Below are 25,201 nucleotides of genomic sequence, written 5' to 3'. Positions count from 1 at the left end.
AATTATTTACCTTATTCTGAATAAGACAATATTACGATTAAGGTGTTTACATGAGTTGCTTTTAGAATATTCCTTTCATGTTCCCGTTTTACATGTTATAGTACATAGATCGATTAATGGCACACGTCATTACGTCCCCACGCCACGCCATCCGACATCCAACCCAGAATTTCACGTATAAACATATAGTTTGTCTTCGTTATGATGCCATATACAGTTTTGGGTGTTTCGTTTTTTATTTTACGAAAGCTTCAAGTGCAGTTAATTCTTTGTCATACTATACGTGCAAACAGATGACGGCGTTGTTGAAGCCATGCTCTTTTGTTGGCTGTCAAACGGTTGACCACTGCTGTGTGTGTATCCTGTTGCAAAATGCTGTAATAGTGTGATTAAGGTGTGTACATGTCTATACTGCACTTCAATAATGCGACTAAAATAGGAATACTCCACATGTCTTAATTCGATTTCTGTTTACTTCAAATAGTACTTTAGCCGGAGTAAGGTAATCAAAAATCTCTGTTTACATGGTAGATTCTTAATCAGAGTATTGCCTTAATCGTGTTAAAATCGGATTATTGTTCTCCATGTAAACGTACTCAATGTGAGTAAACGTGCTTTTACCACTACTGCATTGTCTGTTCCATTGTCTGTTCTATTACTTCTAAATTATGATGTTTTTTAATGTAAAATCACACTAACATTATAAGTGAACCTCAGAGAACATTATAAAATAATAATAAAAAAATGCAGTTAATGACCCCTTTAACTCAACTTTTTTCTTTTAATTGATAACTCTATGGATGTCCACAAAGATAATGCTATTCAAATTTATAGTCTAATTTATACCCCATATATAAAATAGTCAATATATGCAAATCTGTGACCACAACTAAAATTAGTTTAAACAAAGTATTAACATTTAAATAGAGTATTATTATTTTTTTCATTGCATGCCATAATTTTTATTACATTGCATGCTAAAATACTAAAGGCTTGAGTCTCTATAGCTGTTACGATCACCAGCTGGAGTGCCCATGAGCTCCACTAGAGGGCAAGTCAAGTCACCTTTATTTGTATAGCGCTTTGTACAATACTGGTTGTGTCAAAGCAGCTTTACAGTGTCAAACAGGAAAATTTGTTTGTCAATAATGTAAGAAGACAATAACAGTGTCAGTTTTCCAGCTAAAGTTAGTTCATTGATGATTCAGTGATGTCATCATCCAGTTCAACTCCAACTTCCAATAGTGTCTGTGCAATCAGTCAAGCGTCCCTAACTAAGCAAGCCAAAGGCGACAGTGGCAAGGAACCAAAATTCCATCGGTGACAGAAATGGAGAAAAAACCTTGGGAGAAACCAGGCTCAGTTGGGGGGCCAGTTCTCCTGCAGACGAAACCAGCATGGCGTGGTTTAATTCCAGGCTGCAACACAGGTGCAGAGGACTTGTCTGGTTCCCGTTGTCTTGTGCCGATGGTCGTCGAGGTGATGAGGTCTTCGCAGGGGATCTGTCTATGGGGCGCATCTACTGTAGTTGACATGGTCTCCGCTGACATTCAGGGCTGTAGAGGTCGTCTCTAGGTGCTAATCCACCATCTGGTCTGGATTTGGACTGGATCCAGGTGACTACGGTGACCTCGGAATAAGAATGAAACGGACCGACTAAAATTAGCATAGATGCCATTCTTCGTACAGTGTTGATACATTGTCGTAAATCGAATCGTAAATCGGGTGGTATGGGAAGTGTTTCCATTTCCGGTTGACCTAATTAATGCAACCTAACAATCCTTTAACAGATTTGAAATATGGAAATGTGGTAGTGTGTTATGTATATGCCAGGTTAAAGAGATGGGTCTTTAATCTAGATTTAAGATAACAAATAATGCTAGGAAGACTGTTCCAGAGTTTGGGCACTAAATTGGAAAAGGATTTTTTTTTTTTTTTTTTAAGAAATATCAGCATTTTCCAGCAAAAAATGCTCCAATGCACCTTGTAATCTCTGTGGCTCCTTGCACTCGTCAATTCCTATTGATGTTTTTTTTTTTTTTTACAAGCAAATGGGCTAATTCAGATACCGATTTGCCGATTTTGAAATATATATATATATTTTTTTCAAACAATATGCAAGAAAGAATTAAGATATGAGTATATGAACAAGATGTTTATTTGCTGTATTACAGGCTTAACTCTGTAGCAATTTAAAATTAGAGACAACCACTGCATTTTCATCACGATCCAAACAAAGATGAGCAGTTTTTGATTTAAAGGTGACATATCATGAAAGTCTGATTCCAGTTTTAAGTGCTATAATCGGGTCCCCGGTGCATCTACCAGCCCAAGTCAAGTCAAGTCTACACTGCGACTCACAAGACAAAAAACACGAAAACACCTTTCTGTCCGGAAAGAGAACGCGCCGCCATCTTAGTCCCAGAAAACATGAAAAAGATTAACCCAGTAACTTTGTTTTGGTAAGCTTTTTTCTGCAAAGGGATCTTATTATAATATCACCTCCCCTTTATTTGCACGTTTCCTGTCACGGTGCGTGCAGAGAGATGAGGCGAGGACTCAAGTTGCAGGAAGAATGGGTCTTTTAATTATAAAATGAAACAAAACAACAACAAAAACTACTCAGAGGGGGAAACAGGCAGGCAGGCTAGGAACAACAATACGGGTAGACATAATCCACACCACGAGCACAACTGACGAAAAACAACGGATCAGCACAGGACTGCAGACACCAGGAGAATAAATAGGGAAAAAACGAGGAGGGTAACGAGGGAGACGCAGGTGGAGCAACTTAAACAATAATGAGGTGACAAGATGGGAGGGGGGACAGACAATAAGACAGGAGAGAGCACATGGCACCAAACAACCACAACACAAGCCATGTGCTTGTAACCCCCTTAATCCCAGGGTTTACTTCAGGGATTTGTGATCTAATTGAAAATATCAATTGTCTAAGTTCGTTCAAGGAGCTTTGGGGTATTTTTCCTTTTAAACCAAATTCTCAAAATTTAAATGAACAACTGAAATATCATGAACAAGTAAAATTAAATAATGCCTCACACAATAATTTAAGTTAGCCAGAAATGTATTTTGTGAGGCAATCAATTTAAATGCTCTTTGTTCTGGCACTTTAAAACCAAAGTGATTAACATTGAATGACACTCAATCTCCAACAATTAATTGAGCTTGATAACAGATAACAACAATGCAATTGTAACCCAAGGAAATTGATTTTGAAAATCCAAGTTTGGAAAAAAAGTCCCATTTAGTGTGTGTAAAAAAATATCTCAGTCCCGTGTAATGTGTGGGAAAAAAAATTAAAAAATATCTCAGTACTACCACTTCACTGGGAATACCATTCAGTTAATCAAGTACGAAAGAAAGAAGAGCTGATGAGTTGACAGAGTGCGTAGAGATGACGAAGAGCAGAAGAGTTGATAGAGTGCGACGAAATGATGAAGAGAATTTGTTCCGGTGGAATCCACTCAGATGATTCAGGTCCAAATGTATCACCGAACAACAGTCCAAGGGAAAAAAACTGTCAGAATGTCTCAGAAAACAGTCACGGAAAGCAATAAGTCTTCGACTTCTATTCCACAGTGTTTCAAATTCAACCTCCCAGCTGACATATAAGCAATAAACCAGCTATTCAAAGACAATTTGCAATATAAATGCTTATTTTAATCAGCATAGTCGAAATTACTCACACGCTATGCGTTTTGTCCGTCCTACATTCTAATTTATATATATATATATATATATATATATATTATTATTATTATTATTATTATTAAAAAAAAAATTCATTCCCAAGCGGTTTTTCAGATTTTCACATAACTTTGCATATGTCAGCTCTACATCATGCTGGTAGATTTCTGTAGATTTACTGATGTTAAGTAGATTTAGTAAATTTATGATGCTCAGAAGGCTAACAGTAAATTATTGAAAGATGAAGGCTGTAATAATATTGCTGTCTACTAGAGGGACCTGTATGGAATTACTTTTGTGCCAATAAAAATGGATGTAATTTTTCAAGAAACTTATGAAAATATAAATTGAAACTGAATATAATGTCTTTGAAACAAACAAAAAAATAAACAAATCCAGGTTTTAAAGAAGTGTGACTAAGAAGTAAAACAGGATAGAAATATCAAGGGTTACATGCTCACAAAAAAAACCACAGGAGTGCCCTCTGGTGGCCGTCTTGGGCACTCCAGCTGCAGACTGTGACATAACCCCTCCCTTAAGGAGTGGATTCCAGACACTCCACCAAATGTCAAAGGAATCCAGGAGGGAGGCGTAATGGAGGTGGACTAGGGGGAGGGACGGCGGGCCAGGCCCGTGTAGGGGAAGAGGGCCTGGACCCTGAGGTAGATCATAGAATCAGGGTGGAGCTGGTGGAGTGTAAGCCCACCAGGGCGAATCTAAAGTCCACCAGGGCAGGGCAGAAGGAGAAGAGAACCACCACTTGAGATGAGCTGAAGTGGATGCCGCCGCCTCGGGAGGTTCTGCAGCAGAATCCGCCACCTCGGGAGGAACTGGAGCAGGCCCTGAATGCTCCTGGAATGGAGCGGGCTCTGGAGTGGACTCAGAGGGCTCCAGGACTGGAGTGGGCTCTTGAGTGGACTCTGAAGGCTCCCGGAACGGAGCGGGTTCATGACTGGACTCTGAATGTTCCTGGACTGGAGCTGGCTCTTGAGTGGACTCTGAGTGCTCCCGGACTGGAGCTGGCTCTTGAGTGGACTCTGAAGGCAAGTAGATTTAGTAAATTTATGATGCTCAGAAGGCTAACAGTAAATTATTGAAAGATGAAGGCTGTAATAATATTGCTGTCTACTAGAGGGACCTGTATGGAATTACTTTTGTGCCAATAAAAATGGATGTAATTTTTCAAGAAACTTATGAAAATATAAATTGAAACTGAATAAAATGTCTTTGAAACAAACAAAAAAATAAATAAATCGCAGGCAAAAACTTTTTAATACACTGCATGTTTTGCAAACTGTTTTTCCCCTCTTTCTTTCGCTGATCTGTACTTAAAAATGCACTTCCAGAGTTTTCGTTTACGCTTCTGAAGTTTTCATTTACGCTTCTGTTCTGGCACAAATCTCTCATGGGGGCAGGGCTAGCAGCGGTGTGTTCTCATTGGCTACGAAGTTTTTGATTGACAGTTACTTGACCTGGAAGTGAAGGCGTCAGTGTTGCCCCTGCCGCCTGTGTGGTGTGGATGTGAGCCACTGTTAGCATATTTCTATCAGAGATGGCAAAAGTACACACATCCTTCACTCAAGTAGAAGTACAGATACTCATGTTTAAAAATACTGTGGTAAAAGTTGAAGTACTGACTACATAAAGCGTGACCACGGACTGGAGCTGGCTCTTGAGTGGACTCTGAAGGCTCCCGGACTGGAGCTGGCTTTTGAGTGGACTCTGAAGGCTCCTGGACTGGAGCTGGCTCTTGAGTGGAATCTGAAGGCTCCCGGACTGGAGTGGGTTCTGGAGTGGACTCTGAAGAAGCCCATGCCCGCAGAACAGCCATGAGGTGAAAGGTAAAGATGGCCTTCTTGATTATGGCAGCAGCAATGAAATCGGGCAGCTCTGTGGTGACCTCTGAGACCACCAGAGTCAGGTCCTCCACGACCACCGGACTTGGGACCACTAGAGTCGGGTCCTCCAGGACCACCGGACTTGAGACCACTAGAGTCGGGTCCTCCAGGACCACCAGACTTGAGACCACCAGATTCGGGTCCTCCAGGACCACCGGACTTGAGACCACCAGAGTCGGGTCCTCCAGGATCACTGGACTTGAGACCACCAGAGTCAGGACCACCGGACTTGAGACTATTTTTTCCAAACTTGGAAAAAATAGTCAGCACACATCCTTCACTCAAGTAGAAGTACAGATACTCATGTTTAAAAATACTGTGGTAAAAGTTGAAGTACTGACTACATAAAGCGTGACCACCATGTAGAACAGGGCCAGAATGGGACAAAATTTCACTCATCCAGGCCATCCCATGCACCCACAACAAATTCTGAAACCATGGACAACAATATTTTTTGTATGGCCATCACATAAAAAAGGTTAAAATCCTTAGGCTGGGGCCGTGCATATTTTTATATTTTCTAAATTGCCTAAATGTCTAAATTAGTACAACAATAACTACACCATGACAATATATTTATAGAAAAATCCTAATATTGAACATCTTATTGCATTCCACCAGAGTCAGGTCCTCCACGACCACCGGACTTGGGACCACTAGAGTCGGGTCCTCCAGGACCACCGGACTTGAGACCACCAGAGTCGGGTCCTCCAGGATCACTGGACTTGAGACCACCAGAGTCAGGACCACCGGACTTGAGACTATTTTTTCCAAACTTGGAAAAAATAGTCAGTGCTGTTCGCACTGACATCAGTTGTGGGTCCGCCAAACTGGACACCAGCTTCAAACGCCCTGGACCCACCTTTCTGAATTCATGCGGCATGTTCATAATACCCAAGAACACTGAAGTGGTATCCATGACGGCTGAAGACTCTTGTGTGGAGGCCATGATGGCTGGAGAATCTGGACTGGAGGCCATCCTGTGAAGAGACTCTGGACTTGCTGCAATCTTTTCCCTTATGAAAATTAACTATGGTTTTATTATAGTAAAAGTATAGTAACCATAGTTTTACTATGGATGGGAGGCCATTTGTGTATTTTGAGAGAGAGAGAGGACGGTGTATTGCTGAATCACTCACTCTGTTTGTGAAATTATGTCTCACAGAAATTTTTTAAATGACTGAACTGCTCTTATAATCTGTTTGGATTCAATCTACTGTACATGCTATAGTGCAGTATCCGGGAATAATCCGGGAATTTCCCGCATTATAAACATGCAGGGATGTGTAGAATTATGCGCAATCCTGCGCAGAAATTTGGAGAATCGGAGCGTTGCCAGTCAAGACTAACTGATTCATGATTTATTAAGAGATTTATTATGGCGAAAATACAGATTAAAACTAAAGTAACGAGCCTGTTTTGAAAATGTAAGAAGTAGAAAGTACAGATATTTGTGTAAAAATGTAAGGAGTGAAAGTAAAAAGTTGTCAAAAAAATAAATTGTGAAGTAAAGTACTGATACCAGAATATTTGTACTTCGTTACTTCCCATCTCTGATTTCTATGTAATTTTGTGATACAAAGTTAGGAGTTTTGTTCTTGAATTTAATCTGTAGCCCTCCACTGCGGACGAGGTACTCCACAAACCCCTCAAAAGATAAATGTTCGCAACCCAACATCCTCCAGTAACTAATGGGCTCATCAAGGGCATAGTTAAATAAGTCCTTTAGAGCGGAGTCATTGTAGCCCAGCCCCTCTGCAGCACTCCTAAACTCCAGGGCAAACTCCCTCAGATCAGGCCCTTGTTGACAGAGGGAGCTCAAGGCATTGAGCTGGAGCATGTGCTAGTAGAGGGGGCTAGAGAGAGTGGAGACAGGTGGATGGTGCAAGCCCTTCTTCCGCTAAGTCCTCATTATGGCTGATCCGTTCTGTCACGGTGCGTGCCGAGAGATGAGGCGAGGACTCAAGTTGCAGGAAGAAGGGGTCTTTTAATGATAAAATGAAACAAAACAACAACAAAAACTACCCCGAGCGGGAAAAACAGGCAGGCAGGCTAGGAACAACAATACGGGTTGACATAATACACACCACGAGCACAACTGACGTAAAACAACGGATCAGCACAGGACTGCAGACACCAGGAGAATAAATAGGGAAACAGACGAGGAGGGTAGCGGGGGAGACACAGGTGGAGCAACTTAAACAATAATGAGGTGACAAGAGGGGAGGGGACAGACAATAAGACAGGAGAGAGCACATGGCACCAAACAACCACAACACAAGCCATGTGCTCACAAAAAAAACCACAGGAGTGCGCTCTGGTGGCCATCTTGGGCACTCCAGCTGCAGACTGTGACAGTTTCAGTATTCAGTTTTCAGTTTCTGACAGTAACTCAGCATATGTGTATGATTGAATTAATATTCTTTTTCTGAATCCTTGATTTATCCATTAACAAGTTTTAAAAAGCCTTTTTCCAAAAGGTACATCTGGAAAAAGGGGGGATCGTCTTATAATCAGGGTCGTCTTATATTCGGGCCAATATCTGTATTACTCTGTTGACGTAAGCTTTTAGGAGCGCGAGAGATCAAACATGGGAGAAAATGAAGGTCTATTGAGGTTTGATTAGATGTACTGTATATAATACTGAAAATATTGTATAATGTCCAAAGTTTTCATAAAATATTTGTTTATTGCTGATGATTCTTTTGCATTGTAGGGTCTAATTAGGTTGTGCTGTTACAATTTAAAGATAATACTAGTATCATACAGATCTGGCCACTGAGAATGCGTGCGCAGAGGAAAGGGATCACGCGTGACCACGGTGTATTATGCAGGGCCACAGGGAATGCTCTAACACAGGAAAGACATGATCAGTAGGGGGCAGTCATGTAACGTACTGAACTGAAGCGGCAGAGAACATTAATCATGGCGAGCTGTAGTCTATTGAAGTTTATTGCGTGTACTACGCGAAGGCCAATAAAATATGCATAATTATGCTATCAATAGTTTTATCATGTTTATCATGACAGTTTGATCACTGAAAAATCATTTCAAAAGTATTACTCTACAGCCTTATTTGTATTATGTTCCGCTATAGCCTACGTTGTTGATCATCTAAAATCACGATCGAAAACGTAGCTTAATGTGGTAAGAATATATAGGCCTATACACTAAATATATTTCACTTAAGTCATTTACAGATTAAAAAAACGAAAGAAAAAAAATGTGCTGAGCGACATTGTGACGCGCTCTGAAGTTTACAGAAAGGATCCGAGACTGCAGAAATTAAGCGGCATCCTGCTTGTTTTTTTGTTTTTTTTTTGCAAAAGCTTTACAGTTTTGAATTATGTTTTGCTTCTGTCAGTATGACCATAAATTACGGAGTAACAGTTTCCTCAGAAGAGGAAAAAAATTGAGTGATTGCGTCGGCGCCTCAAGCGCACACAACATATTTTGCTAACTTGACATCGCAACCTGTTCATTATCAAAATAAAATACAGTTAAAGAAACATAAAAATTGACATTGCTCAATTTAAATAGTCCATAGTACAACCTGTTCACCACCTCACTGTGCTGTTAACTTATAATTTAGAAGGGAACTATAGCCTATAGCTATTTTTATAATGTTTAAAATTTTGTAAACATTTTGCTTTATTCACCGGTATTTTAGCCTACATTATTTCTTAATGTATTAATAAAATGCGACGTAAAGCCTACTTGATCTTTTTTCCTCCTAAAACGAAGTTTTATACGAGTAGCATAATTTTTTACCATGCAGTAAACATTGTAAATATCTTGGAAAAATACTTCAATTTCGTTTAAAGTTTTTCTGTTCGTTTAATACATTTGGCCAAAATCTTGTTATAAAAAATGATGCTGTACTGGCCATGACTAGACGCAAAATACTAGACTAAGACTCCAATTTTTTTTGTTGTTGTTATTATTATAATTATAATTATTATTATTATAGACAAAAAAGTTTTAAAAAAATAATGTTATTAACCTATATGTTTTCTACTGAAACCGGTTTCGGAACGGTAATAGTGAACGCAAGAACAGAAACGTTAAAATACTGATTCTGCTCAGAGTGAACCGATTTTTTTTTTTTTTCGTTTTTAAGCCCTGACTCTCACCAATCTTAGTCAATTCTTGCTACAGATGGTCTGTTAATGGGAGATGAGAGGGTCTGGGGCAGGCCCGGATTGGCTAATCAGGAGAACCGGGAGAATTCCCGGTGGGCCGGTCTGTTTTTTGGCCGCGAGGGCTGGTATTGTCATGCCACTACTATGGGGTTGAAATATGGATGTCCATATTTTAAGGAATCAAAGAAGCGTCCCGTATGAAAGCTATAACACAGTTTGTCCAGTATTCACAGGCATACGCCATATGACCACCAGACCATATGAATAACAAATTCTCAATTGATAATTAATCATTCTTTTTGCACAAATTATTGTTTTATTTGTGAACGTAGCCATTTGATGAAGGCTTTAAGACCAAGCGGAATCCTCTGCCGGCTGCTCTCGCTTCACAGCGAGCGGGACTCGCGGTTACGTCTGCGATTTGATTTTGGCAAATCAGTTTGGGCGAATGCATATTGATTATGAGCCCAACATTTAGCAAGGCAGGAAAACATTTAATCTACCTGAGGGAAGACGTCTTTAAATTAATGCTGTTAAATATAGGGGGAAAAAAATACATGTAAAAAAAATTAACTTCTAGTGCATTCTTAAACTTGGACCTAATTTTACTGAAGTAGAAATCCAAGCACCAGAAGCAGCCCACACTCTCTAAGTTTTCTTTAATTGAAAAATATGCATTTTCATTCATTCATAGGCTATATGGTTGCAATAATAGCCTATTTTAGTTCAAAAATTTAAGTGCCATTGTTTAAGTGCCAATTAAAAAAATTTAAAAAAAAAAATTAAGTGCCAGTGCCATTGTATTTAAAAAAAAAAACAATTATTGACTGACGTTTCATAGACGTTCAGTTGTTATGCTTTCAAATTTCTTGCCATTTGTATGTATGTAATTTCACAGTATTTTCACCTCCTAAATTACTGCAATTCTATAATGGTACAATTTACTCAGACCGATGACATTTTTTTTTGTATGACATTAAAATTATTTTTAGAATAATTGTACATAAATAGGTTAAGCAAAACAAATGTGATTATTTCTGAGAACTTTTTAACTGCAGACAGACATTATGGTACAGTAGGCCTACAAATATTTTGTTGGAGATATGCGAGCAAAAAATAATAGATTAAAAAAATGGATAATAGAAAGCGCAAAGGCGGCGCTGAAAAGGCCAGTAAAAAAAAAAAGCTGTAGAAAAATATAATGAATTACAAGGCTGTAGAGAACAGTGCACTATTGCAGACTTATATACTGAAGTTTTAATTTCTTTATTGTAATAGCAATAGTCAGTCGTGAACTAAAGTGGGCCGGTCTAAGGCATGAAACTCCAGGGCTGAAAATGACTCCCACTCCGGCCCTGGTCTGGGGTTTTAATGCTTTAGAAAGCGTAACCACTAGCTTAGGTCACGTGAGGTACCTCAGCTAATAGTGTAATTGCATAGACCGGCGTTCAGAGTTTTTTAGTTAGTTTACATCCCGAAATTTTTAAAAAAATGTTTACGTCACATAGTTTAATTCGTAATATGGATTAGAGTGTTCGTCTTGTGATATATTCTTCTCTTAGGTCCGTCCGTGCTACAGGGCACATTGGGCAGCAAGCAAATTCCACTGATAGCGATTGCCTGCATGGGTTTCAACTTCTTCCCATTTAACGCCAGCTCGCTTTAAATCCTCTTTGAATGTACTTCGCCAGGTCTTCTTTGGCCTTCTTCGCCTTTGACATTCATTGGACGACATCCATGTCAGTGCAATTTTTGCAAGGCGTTGTTCTGGTTGCCGCAGGAATGTGTTCTGCCAGTTTGATACGACGCTCAGACACAATAGAGGAAAGTCTATGACTTTTAGCCCTGCGCAGAATCTCTTAATTTGTAACATGGTCGTGGTATGTGACACAGAGAATACATCTGAGACACCGCTGGTGGAATATGTCCAACTTGTGGCCAATGCGCACTGTATTTTTCCAGGTCTCACAGGCATAGATTGCCATTGGTAACACAATGGACATATAGAGACAGATCTTAAGTGATGTGTTAATGCTGGGTGACATCCAGATGTTGCTCATCCTTTGGAACACATTGACTGCTTTGCCAATGCGTTGGGTTACATCTGGCTCTGCATCGCCATCCTGTGCGATAACACTGCCTAAGTATGTAAACTGGTCTATATCCGTGAGTGGCTGGTTGCCAATAGTAATTGGCATCAGTAGATCTTCATCTTCCCCGCTCATTTGCATCACTGGGTCTTTTTGATGTTGATCCGCAGCCCGATCTTAAGTGCAAATCTTTCTAACCAGGTGGTAAGTTGCTGTAGCTTCTCCCGTGACTCTGCTAGTAGTGCGATATCATCAGCAAAGTCTAGATCAGCAAGCCTTGTTTGCTCTGTCCATGAAATACCACATTGATGTCCACTTGCTGTCTTCTGCATGACATAGTCTATGGCAGGGGTGTCCAATCCTGCTCCTGGAGAGCTACCATCCTGCAGATTTCAGCTCTAACCCCAATCAAACACACCTGAACCAGCTAATCAAGGTGTTCAGGGTTGCTTGATAATTACAGACAGGTGTGCTGGAGCAGGGTTGGAACTAAAGTCTGCAGGACGGTAGCTCTCCAGGAGCAGGGTTGGACACCCCTGGTCTATGGCAAGCAGGAACAACATGGGTGACAAAATGCACCCCTGCCTTAACACCTGTCACAACTTCGAAAAACTCAGATGTTCCTGTGTCGGTTCGCACACAACACCTTGAGTTATGATAGATGTTTTTGAATATATTAACAAACCGTTGTGGAATGCCATATACTAGACAGATTTGCCAGAGTGAATCGCGGTGAACGCTGTCGAATGCTTTCTCGAAGTCAATGAAATTGACCACGAGAGGATGTTGAAATTCAACACACTGTTCCATGATGTTACGCATGGTGAAGATTTGCTCTGTGCAGGACCGGCCATGCCAGAATCCTGCTTGCTCTTCTCGCAATAGTACATCAACTGCATCTTGGAGCCTTACTAGCACTGACAGTAGTGTAATGCCATGCCAGTTACTACAATAAGTGATGTTTCCTTTCTTCGGCAGCTTCACAATCATGCCTTGGCGCCACTCATCTGGTATTTGTTCTTCCCAGCATTTATTCATCAGCTGTGTCAATGCTTGTACCATACTTGTTGCAAAGCACAGTGATATCGTAACGAGGCACTTCACTGATGACATCCTGTATCTGATTGTAAAAAGCATCCTTCTCTGTTTCTTCAGCATCTTCTGTTGGTGCATACACTTGGACAATGGTGGTTTTTGCGTGTCATGAGAGGAATCTAGTGGTAATTATACGGTCATTCACAGGTTTCCAGCCAATAAGAGCTGATGTTGCTTCTTTGCTCAGCATCATGCCAACATGCATGTGCACGTGCCGTTCCTCGTGGCTAGTGTACAGTATGGTCTTGCCATCGCTGACCATTCTTCCACTTCCAGTCCATCTCATCTCACTGATGCCCAAAATTTGCAACTTATAATTGTTGAATTCCCGAGTGAGCTGTGGCAGTTTTCCAGCCTGATACAATGTTTGCACATTCCATGTTCCAATTTTAGTCAGGTTCCTAGCAGTTAGAATCTGGTTCTTCATCGGGACCCGGACTTCCTTTCGGCTTTCCTCCGACTCCGTCATAATGTGGGATGAACCATCATCTTGCTGATCATTTTTGTTTGGTTTGCTTGCTGTTTCTTTAGCAATAGTGGTTTTTATGGGGTAGGGTTGCTAGCCCTACGCCCAACCCTCCTTCTTTTTTTAACCGGCCTTGGGACCGGCTTGGGCGGAGTTCTTGTGTGATACGTATATGTTTAATAATAACTGACCACTGGTGTAGGAGGAGCTTACACATCACTGCAGCATGGTTACTGTATGTTAGTGGATAATACCAATAAAAATCTCGCAATGCTGAAAAATACATCTTGTAATTTATTTTTGAATCCTGCAAGTAGGCCTAAAGTCTACATTTAAATTTAATTAAATTTATGCATTTAGCAGACGCTTTTAAAAGCAATTTACAGTGCATTCAGGCTATACATTTTTTATCAGGATGTAAAATTTATTTTTAATATTATTTATTTATTTACAATAAAGTAGTCTGAATGATGAAAAATTACTTTTTATCAAGTATAAATATGCATATCGCTTGTCCGCTGGGCATTTCAGCCTACTTTTAAAAGCATCTTACTTTTAAATGCATCCAATTCTAACCCCCCTGGAGCCAAGCCTGCTCTTCTCACCTTTATTCATAGGGTGGGGGAGGTGGAAGGTGGTTTGGCCCGTTTACAATGCACACAAATGACCCCCTCTCATTAACAATTGTGAGGTTAGTTCGTGCCATTTCAAGGGTTGCGAAACATAAGGCTTAGGGGGTTGGGGGGCCCAAACATTGTCTTTTGCCTATGTCGTCTTAGCCAACGGACAACCAGGTGAGACACAGGGCCCACGACCGATCTAAAGTATCCAGATTAAAAATAAAAAAAAACTCACACTGCACATTGTTTTGAGATCAATTTATTTTTGTAATTAAAAAAAAGTTTTAAGAAGGCTTTTTATTTGAGATTTTTTTTTTTTTTAATTAGCTTTCAAATTCTGTCAGTTTTATAACTAAAAAACAATATGGATTTGAAGACATGAAATGTTATTTCCAATAATTTATTATAGAGTGAATAAAACAGCTTGTGAATAGTCAAATAACGTTATTTACTTCAGAAAAGACATCAATACAGGCTAACATAAGTTAAGGAGTTGGAGCAACTGGCAACTGACTGAAACCGATCAATTTTCTCTTATTCCGCAACTCTCTTCTCTGCACGTGATGAACGATCTCGTCTCCGAAGTTTCACATTAAATAGTGTGAGCTGTATGCAACACTCTTGTATGCAACCTCCTACTCCGTTCTCGTGCAAACTTCTGACACAGTGTTGCGTTAGGATGGCTATTTGTCGAGTTTTGTGTTAAAACAAGCCAAGTGAGATGAACGTAATGACATGCAACTTTATTGTTCACGCCTCTCACTCCCCCAATAGTGGGTAGTAGTTACCTATATAACCACACATACGCCATATGACCACCAGACCATATGAATAACACATTCTCAATTGATAATTAATAATTATTTTTGCGCAAAATATTGTTTTATTTGTGAACGTAGCCGTTGTTGAAGGCTTTAAAATGTTTAAAATGTATTTTCCTCTCTATTTAACAAGCCTTACCTTACAATAGTGAAAGACGTCTCCCCTCAGGTAGATTAAATGTTTTCCTGCCTTGCTAAAATTTTGGGCTCTTGATCAATAAATTGCATTCGCCCAAACTGATTTGCCAAAATCAAATAGCGGACATAAGAGCGAGTCCTGCTCGCTGTGAAACAGGAGCAGCCGGCAGAGGATTCCGCTTGGTCCAAAATTTAGCAAGGCAGGAAAACAACTGAGGGGAGACGTCTTCCGCTATTGTAAGTTAAGGCTGTTAAATAGAGAGGAAAATACACTTGAAAAAATTTAACTTCTAGCGCATTCTTAAACTTGGACCTTATTTTATTGTAGTAGAAATCCAAGCACCAGAAGCGACCGGCATTCAGAGTTTTTGAGTTAGTTTACATCCAAAAATAAAATAAAAAATGTTTATGTCGCATAGTTTAAATCGTAATATGGATTGTGTTGTGTTTGTCTTGTGATAAATATATATATGTTTAATAATAACTGACCACTGGTGTAGGAGGCGCTTGCGCATCACTGCAGCATGTATGTTAGTGGATAATACCAATAAAAATCTCACAATACTGAAAATCTTGTCAATTATTTTTGAATCCTGCAAGTAGGCCTAACGCCTACATTTACAATAAAAAAGACTGAATGATGAAAAATTATTTTTTTATCAAGTATAAATATGCATATCGCTTGTCCGCTGGGCATTTCAGCCTACTTTTAAAAGCATCTTACTTTTAAATGCATCCAATTCTAACCCCCCTGGAGCCAAGCCTGCTCTTCTTAACTTTATTCATAGGGTGGGGGAGGTGGAAGGTGGTTTGGCCAGTTTACAATGCACACAAATGACCCCCTCTCATTAACAATTGTGAGGTTAGTTCGTGCCATTTCAAGGGTTGCGAAACATAAGGCTTAGGGGGTTGGGGGGCCCAAACATTGTCTTTTGCCTATGTCGTCTTAGCCAACGGACAACCAGGTGAGACACAGGGCCCACGACCGATCTAAAGTATCCAGATTAAAAATAAAAAAAAACTCACACTGCACATTGTTTTGAGATCAATTTATTTTTGTAATTAAAAAAAAGTTTTAAGAAGGCTTTTTATTTGAGATTTTTTTTTTTTTTAATTAGCTTTCAAATTCTGTCAGTTTTATAACTAAAAAACAATATGGATTTGAAGACATGAAATGTTATTTCCAATAATTTATTATAGAGTGAATAAAACAGCTTGTGAATAGTCAAATAACGTTATTTACTTCAGAAAAGACATCAATACAGGCTAACATAAGTTAAGGAGTTGGAGCAACTGGCAACTGATTTGTACTTTTGGTACTTTATAAATTCTTTCAAATTCTGTCAGTTTTGTAGCGAAATACAAACAATATGTGCTACAATTAGCCTATAGCGCATTATTTCCCAGTATTCATCAAGTATTTTCCTACTTGATCTGTCTGGCTGTATACAGTCTTTTATTTGTACAAAATAACTCAAAGTCAAATATAAACATGCCTTACTCAAAATCACAGATTTTGAGAATCAACTTAAAATAAATGAGCACATTTCACGTATAATATTAAATTTGTTGTCATAGATTAAATAATTTAGGAGATTTTAAATGATTTATTCAGGTAGATTCCATAAAAAACAAGCCTTAAAAAAAATAAGCATTAAGAATATTGTTACCATAATTTTTAATTAGATAGCTCATACCATTTTTTACAGTGTTTTTTACGCTCTTTAATGTGGCGTGACAGATCACTATATTCGCCTCAGTTAAAGCTGCATGTGAATCAATCATCTTTTCGATTACTTTTTTTTGTGAAAAGCACAAAGCTTTATTGCTATTATTGGGGGCAATCGCACTACACATAATAAATGCAATCGAAGACTTGAAATTTCCAAGCATACTGTCCCTGCTGCAAGAATATGACACATGCTATGATTTCTGCTAATAATCCAACATATATTCAAATCAGTTGCCAGGCCACCAGAATTTCTCCCGGTGCTCCCAATCCGGGCCATTTGCATGCGCAATACTCTCAAAATATTATAACTTTAATTTCTAATTGCTACGACTTAATTATTGTAATTTTGACTTTTATTCTCAAAATATTTTGACTTTATTCTCGTATTACTACAACTTTATTCTTGTTTTTTTTTTTCTAAACATATTATTTTAGATATTTTTTTAACGTTTATCATGTTTTATAACATTTTGGCGGAAATTAAACTTTTTTTTTCAAGTTATATTAAATGTTTGCTGCAATGTTAAAAAATACACTACTATAAAATTGCGATTTTGGGAGGGGAAAAAAAGGTAAGTCACACATACGTCGCATTTTGCATTTAGAAATCATTTTTAACACTATAACAACTATAGGCCATATTTTCCCTCACTACTCAAATTGTCTAAAGTTAACAGTATTCAGGCTATATAAATGTCAAGCCAAAACAAATTAATTGAAAGTTAAAAACTGAAGCCCTCTCTCATTCGGCACGAATCCAAATTTTTCCATAGTCGCCACATAATGGATACTTAAAACATCATTCACAAATAACAACACAGTGAGGCTGTGGTCACGCTGAACGGTACATATTTTATTGTAATTGACATTTATATATTTCAGAGATTTTAATAAGAAAACTACAGCTGGCCATTTTAATAATTTCATAATAATAATATAATAATAATCTTTATTTTCTAGCGCCTTTAAATGTTTCATCTCAAAGTGCTTTACATAACAAATAAATCATCAAAATGCACCATTAAAGATTATAAAATAAGCAAAAAGAGGAGAAATACATTCAAAACACTTGAAAATAAAATATGGAAATAATAAAAAAATTTCAACCAAAAGAAAGGTACAAATTATTCAGAGCAATGTTTCGACCATGCCCCTTACAAAAATCCTAAAAAAATATTACAGCCACCATTTTAGAAAGTAATTGTTTATTTATTTCGTATGAAATATTGACTTTTATAAATTTCGTATGAAATATTGACTTTTATAAATAAGAGTTTTGGCACACCTGACTGGCATTGTTCGAAAATAGGGTTTTAATTCTGACAAATAAATTAGCCTTGGATGAGCGCGCCGGCGAATTCACTTGGATTATTTTCTTATAATAGCATAAGAACTTAAATAGTTGTTTTTGGTCATAATAGTAGAACATCATTCATATAGCTACTTTTGTATATTACGCAGCTTGAAATGTGGAATTGAAATAAACAGTCAAATCGAAAACTAAATATAACACTTTATGCAAATATGTATGAATGACCACTTTTGCATCACTCAAATCGTTTTTTTAATTAACTTTTAGTAAGACTAATTAAATCAACGTGCTGACTTGACTAGCTTAGTAGCCTATATATCGCCAATGCCTGCGGAAAGCACAATAAAGTGTGCGTTTTCAAATAATTAAACAGTAAATGGGTTTTCCAAGTTCTTTTTATATTTGTGTGAATTATATTTTAAAGTGATATTCTAATATAAATAGGCTATTTTATGTAGGCTATTAAACTATCAGAAAACTAATTCCTGATTAGAGATCTCTAAAATGCAGCTATATTGAACTGATGACCTGATGACTAATTTAATATTTTTTGTTCCCTGTCATTTTGCTTTATTTGATGTTTGATTCATCGCGGGTTCCCTCTTACGTCATACTCTGGGGTTCCCTTAGGCATTTATGCACATGCACACTCTTCAAAAACGGCACTTATTGAGGATGTGCAAAAATACATTGATTAAAATGCATTCATATTTACATAGAATGGAAGATATAGATTTTACTGCATGTTAGCTTGCTTATTGTGCCCAAGAGCATAATTTATATAAGCCCACGTCTTACTAACAAGAAACTATGCTTCTAACCACAGGTCGAGAGCTGTAGTTCCAACCACGTAAGTTTGCAACACTGTTTGCGAATGTTCGTTTGAACTATGGTTTCGGGAAACACCGAATCATTGAACAATGTTGGTAACAACGGAACTTGCGACCATAGTTGGCTAACAATGCTTTTGGGAAATGCACCCCAGAGCTGGCCGTGGTGTTTAACTACAGAATGTTGTTCCTTGCGCCACCTGGTGGATATTGTGTGAAGCACAACAATGTTTTTAAAAAATCTGAAAAAGCGCCTGCAGGGAACTCCGTAATCACGCGTGGCGAATTGCAGGCTGCCGCGTGAAAAAAGACGCGTTCTTAAAGACCACATCTGTATGTGTGTGATATATTCAGATGTCAAGAAAGTCTCACTAAAACCAGGTAATCAAGGTTGACAACCCTGGCCATAACACTTAGCATATGCACTGACACCATCACAATTAATGATCACTTAATTCTTAAGAATTCAAACAATATGAAAATTAAAGTTGTGGTTTGTCAAGACGGTACAGACCTCAGAGGTCATTTCATTACATATTCCACACAAAGAATGTTCTTGCTACCAGTTGTTTTTATCATGCTGATAATTTTGTTTAGTTATCTTATTTAACATTATCATCTAACATTTAAAATTGGAAATACATTTTTTAGCAATCATCAACTCTTTCAAGTGTGACTTTTATAAACCAGTTGAATGAACTTAATTGAAAATATGAATTAATTCAAATAAAATTGAATTCTTTATTGTCACTACAGCAAATACACAAGTATCAAAGTGAAAGTCTTGGATGCAATTATGTTGTGACAGGAAAGACCAGAATCCACAAAACACTAACTGCATAGTTTGCATGTAATGCACAGTATTCTCGTAATTGCTCTCTTGTTGATTTTGATTGATTTCCATTGTCCTCATTTGTAAGTCGCTTTGGATAAAATCATCTGCTAAATGACTAAAAGTAAATGTAATTTACATTACTATACAAAATGCACAAGTACATAATATACAGAATGTTTAAAATTCATATTTGTTTTAAACACTGCAATGATCCTTTGAACAGTGAATGAGTATGTTATGTAATGGAGTGCAATATCAGTCTTTACAGAGATAGTCCACACAAAAAAATTTAAATTCTAATAAATCCTTTTCTGTGAATCCACAGAAAATAATCCTTTTCTGTGAGTCCACATAACACAAGTGGATTCTAGCCCATGCATGTATGACAGTTGATCGGAAGCGATTGTTAATAGTCAAAACAGTTTAAATTATTAGTGTTTTTCTTATCTATTGTTTCACTTCAAAAGACACTGATTCAACTACTGGGGTCAGATGGATTACTGTCATGGTCACTGTGTGTGGTTTTTAAAGCATCTTTAGGACTCACAGAGATGGATTATTTTCTAAAAAAATCTTAATTCGTGTTTACATGTAGAAAGAAAGTAATATGCATCTGGGACAGCATGAGGGTGAGTAAAAGATGAGATAATTTTTATTTTTGGGTGAACTATCCCCTTAATATAAACTAATCGAAGCAAATATGATCTAATTGAAGACAGTAACTGTATGTAGATAATGAAGTCCTGTAATGATTGGGCTAAATCAAGACAACTTACCGCAAGTATCCTGATAACGACTATGATTGATGATAATGATGATGATATCATTTGTCTGTGCTATTCCTAAGATATCATCTCAACAATTTAGTGTAGCGGCAGATAAATACAGATAAAATAATAATAAAAAATCTTTGTTGTCATTTTATATCACTAAAATTAAATAGGAAGCCACTAACAGATGCTCACATCCACACAGGTGCAACACTGGCGCCTTCACTTCCAGGTAAAAAAAACTGTCAATCAAAAACTCAGTAGCCAATGAGAACACACTGCTGCTAGCCCCGCCCCCATGATTTGTGCCAGAATGGTGGACGAAAACTTCACACGCATAAATGAAAACTTCAGAAGCGTAAACGAAAACTCTGGTATTTGTAAGCATTTGTAAGTACAGATCAGCGAAAGAAAGAGGAGAAAACAGCAAAACATGCAGTGTATTAAAAACAAAGTCAAAGATTTTTCCTGCGATTTGATCTTTTCTTTAGTTTCAAATACATTTTATTCAGTTTCAATTCATATTTTCATAAGTTTCTTGAAAAATTACATTCATTTTTATTGGCACAAAAGTAATTCCATAGACCTGCAGGATAAAAAATCTTTAAGTGTAATCCCTAAATAAATGCTTAGAACTTGTTTATTTCTAGAATTAGGGTGCACTTGTGAAATAGTTTACGTCTCTTTGTCTTCGAACATGGTATTTTGCATCTGTAACTGGATTGGGTGCTGATGCAAAAACTATTAAAGATTCTTAGAACACTAAGATGTTGCATAGGTATCAACATATAATATGCACTCTTATTTAGATCATCAAAATACAAATTCATAAATACCAAACATGGTAAAGGTGAGGTTACATTAACTAGTGGTTCTTTCATAAGCATACATAAAACAGTATACAATACAAAAGACAATATACAAGAAAGTAATAATTATACACACAATGTCCTGGAAATAGGCATGTTCATTCATAGAAGGTTTTCTATGAATGAATAGGGAAGAGTTTTATGGGCATTATGTGTCTTTCCTATGGAGAAATGAGTGAGAGTTGCTCTGCCCGCGTTCCTTTGAGCAATAAAATCAGTGTTATCAGATGATTTGTCATTGCTTGCCATTGCTTCTGCCTTTTTGGGGTGTTAGTTGCACTTTGGGGGGTTGTCCACAGAACTCTCACACAGTTTGCTTTTTTGGGTGAGGGGGTTTGTTGGATTATTCATTAAATATAATGAATAATTGTGTGTCTGATTGATCCAAACGCTACAGGAACTTTACTTTGACGTTTGAGCAGCAAAAAGAATTGTCAGAAATGAAAAGTAAGGAACATGAATAAGATTGTCAACTGGAATGGGCAAAGAAAAGAAGTAAAGAATGAGATTGTGAGCGAGAGTTTGAAAAATTTAAGGCTCAACACAAATTAGAGGAGTTAAAACTAGCGTACGAAACAGAACGTCTTTGATTGCTGAGGATAAAGTGCCAGGTACTGTTGGTTCTGAGAGTTTACCAAATGATCAGCTGGATTTGAATTGTCAATTCTCCGATATTTAGAATATGGTCAAATTTTTACCTACATTTAATGAAAAAGACCCAGATGTGTTTTTTCATTATTTGAAAACTTTGCTGAGGATAGAGTGTGGGTTGATGTGGAGCGCACATTAATTTTGCAGAGTGTTTTGGTGGGCAAGGCGCAGGAGGCTTATATTACCATATCAAAATCTCAGAAAAAGGTGTGTATTATTTCCCTTAACCAGGAAATTAACATTCTTAGAATTGACAGACAGTTGACCCTGAGAGGTCAAGTAAATACTTACAGCGGATCTAAATATTTATAATTAATTATAACTAGTTATGATTAATTATTCATATTTCCCCTTTGAGCTGATTCGCTACAGGTGTCTGACATTGTAAAAGAAGCAGTGCTCAAAGCGTACAAACTTGTTACAGAAGACTATGGACTGTTTTATAGCTTGGAGCGAAACCCATGAATTTGCTGGATTATGTTAACGGGTTCCGTCGTCGACTTCTGCTAGCCTGTAAACTAGCCCACGAAACTAGTCCGATTTGTTTGTGTTCTTTTTTTTCTCTTGTGTGTTTGCTGCGTGGAGTCAAGCGGCAGGTGCAGTGGGTTAACGGTGATGAGTTGACTGATAAAAGATCTCTGTTTTCCAGCATGGGGTGCCACTCTTGAGCTTGACACCTCTCCAGCACCAGTCCTTTAATAATATTGTTTTGTTTTGTTTTTTTTCCTCTTCCCTTTTGTGTTTGCTGGATTATTATAAGTATGGATTATTTTAATAAATCTATATTTTGTGTTAACTTAATTTGCATGTGGCTTCCCCATTTATGTTACGCTGCTTTGAGCCTGGCAATTTGTAACAATAGGCTAAAAATACCTCTTAGCATGTTGCATATTGCCAAGGTAGTTGACCCCCATTGGCTCCCCGGTGAACCATATGTTAGTGGCTTGCATGGAGGTATGCACCTGATGATACCTCCGGCATTGACTGGTCACTTTGACAGGTGTTTTTTAAAGCTGTTAATGGGACAAAGTTGGTTGCCAGGGCTGGCAAACATAAATCCTCTGAATTTTCGCTATCCGTTACAGTGAGGTTTTTTTTTTTTCTTGGTTATGTGTCAGGGTCAGGTACTTCATCCCATTTTCGCCTTTGCTGGAGAATGAAAGATTTTTTTTTGATAGGTTGCGGTTTCACACAGCTGTATGTCAAACCAAACTTCTCTAACAAACCTTATGGATGTGCAGAAGAACCTGCAGAGTTTAGCTCCAACTTGCCTCAACACACCTGCCTGGAAGTTTCTAGCATGCCTAGCAAGAGCTTGATTAGGTGGTTCAGGTGTGTCTAATTGGGGTTGGAGCTAAACTCTGCAGGACACCGGCCCTCCAGGATTGAGTTTGAGCACCCCTGGTTTAGTTAGATCTTGATTAGCCGGTTAAGGTGTGCTTAATTGGGGTTGAAGCTAAACTCTTCAGTACAATGGCCCTTCAGGCTCTGCTGGTGTAAATTCCTTGTGCCGTTTTTCGTTACATTTCTCATTTAACATTATCATTTCCAGTTCGTCCAGTGTATCTTGTGCATCGGCCCATTTATCACAATTGTCATAATCACCAAATAAGTTAAGTGACACGCAAAAATCATCCATTTAGCAAAGAAAGGTAAATACGAAGTGTTTAGAATAGCTGCCTCACTCTGTATGCAACTGTAATGGGTTACAAATGTTTAAAGGTTGCACACTAATTTAGAACAGTGATCAAAATGACTGGAACTACCTCTTTAGTATTTCTGCACTGCAGTATTATACTATATTATAATTTGTCCAAAAATATTACATAGTGTATTAATTAAAAGTGTTTTCTTGGTTTTAGTTTCATTTCTGCAAAATTAGAGTCTATGCAAAACAGTTCACACAGATATCAAGCGTAGCGTTAGTTCTGGCAGGTCACGTTAGTCAAGCTCGCATCAGCTGACTCTCAGCTGATCCCCATCTACATATAGGAATACGCAAGGTCCTAGAGTCTGGAGGAAGGGTGGAGAAGCTCATAGCCCAAGTTGCTTGAAGTCCAGTGTTAAGTTTCCACAGTCTGTGATGATTTGGGGTGCAATGTCATCTGCTGGTGTTGGTCCATTGTGTTTTTTGAAAACCAACGTCACTGCACCCGTTTACCAATACATTTTGGAGCACTTCATGCTTCCTTCTGCTGACCAGCTTTTTGAAGATGCTGATTTCATTTTCCAGCAGGATTTGGCACCTGCCCACACTGCCAAATGCACCAAAAGTTGGTTAAATGACCATGGTTTTGGTGTGCTTGACTGGCCAGCAAACTCACCAGACCTGAACCCCATAGAGAATCTATGGGGTATTGTCAAGAGGAAAATGAGAGACAAGAGACCAAAAAATGCAGATGAGCTGAAGGCCACTGTCAACGAAACCTGGGCTTCCATACCACCTCAGTAGTGCCACAAACTGATCACCTCCATGCCACGCTGAATTGAGGCAGTAATTAAAGCAAAAGGAGCCCTTACCAAGTATTGAGTACATGTACAGTATATGAACATACTTTCCAGAAGGCCAAGAATTCACTAAAAATGTTTTTTTTTTTATTGGTCTTATGAAGTATTCTAATTTGTTGAGATAGTGAATTGGTGGGTTTTTGTTAAATGTGAGCCAAAATCATCACAATTAAAAGAACCAAAGACTTAAACTACTTCAGTCTGTGTGCAATGAATTTATTTAATACACGAGTTTCACAATTTGAGTTGAATTGCTTTTAATCTAAAGGGAGTGATTTCTTTTGGAAGTTCATTGCTTTTTTGACACCTGTGTGTTGCTGTTTCATCAAACCCTATCAGTGAAGATTCGAGATAAACTTTGTTGTAAAAACCACATCATAAGATACAACTGGATTCAACATTCAATTGGATCGCTAATTATCCACATGGGTCATTGATCCTTGGACCCCGATGATTACTGCTTAGGGCTATATTGTCATTTTCACTTATTTAGTGCTTTGATTCAAATTATGTTGGCCCTGTATTGTAGTTCATACAATGTATCAAGTACTTTTTGTCCTGTTGCAGTTTTCTTTATTGGCCGAAACCTTAGCCCATGAAAGGCAGGACATACAAATTCGTAAGAAAGCACAGGAAAAGGTGAGTGTGTGCTGACTCCATGTACCATGAATACCCCTTTGCGTAATATATATATATATATATATATATATATATAT

At 38.0% G+C, this 25,201-nt stretch overlaps 1 protein-coding gene across 2 annotated transcripts in view; it reads left to right on the top strand.

The window, feature by feature from the left end:
* LOC107741999 (centrosomal protein of 95 kDa) overlaps positions 1 to 25,201 on the top strand; it is a 189,746-nt gene that overhangs the window by 163,827 nt on the left and 718 nt on the right. For both annotated transcript variants that reach the window (XM_016554849.1, XM_016554846.1), the window contains exon 20: positions 25,053 to 25,124. In XM_016554849.1, the coding sequence (XP_016410335.1) occupies positions 25,053 to 25,124 (72 nt within the window). The remainder of the gene's footprint in view (positions 1 to 25,052; positions 25,125 to 25,201) is intronic.

The sequence above is a fragment of the Sinocyclocheilus rhinocerous genome, unplaced genomic scaffold (assembly GCF_001515625.1).
Source record: "Sinocyclocheilus rhinocerous isolate Xijiao unplaced genomic scaffold, SAMN03320098_v1.1 scaffold312, whole genome shotgun sequence".
Classification (NCBI taxonomy): Eukaryota; Metazoa; Chordata; class Actinopteri; order Cypriniformes; family Cyprinidae; genus Sinocyclocheilus; species Sinocyclocheilus rhinocerous.
The sequence above is the reverse complement of the archived record's forward strand: the minus strand, read 5'-3'. Positions and strand labels throughout refer to the sequence as shown.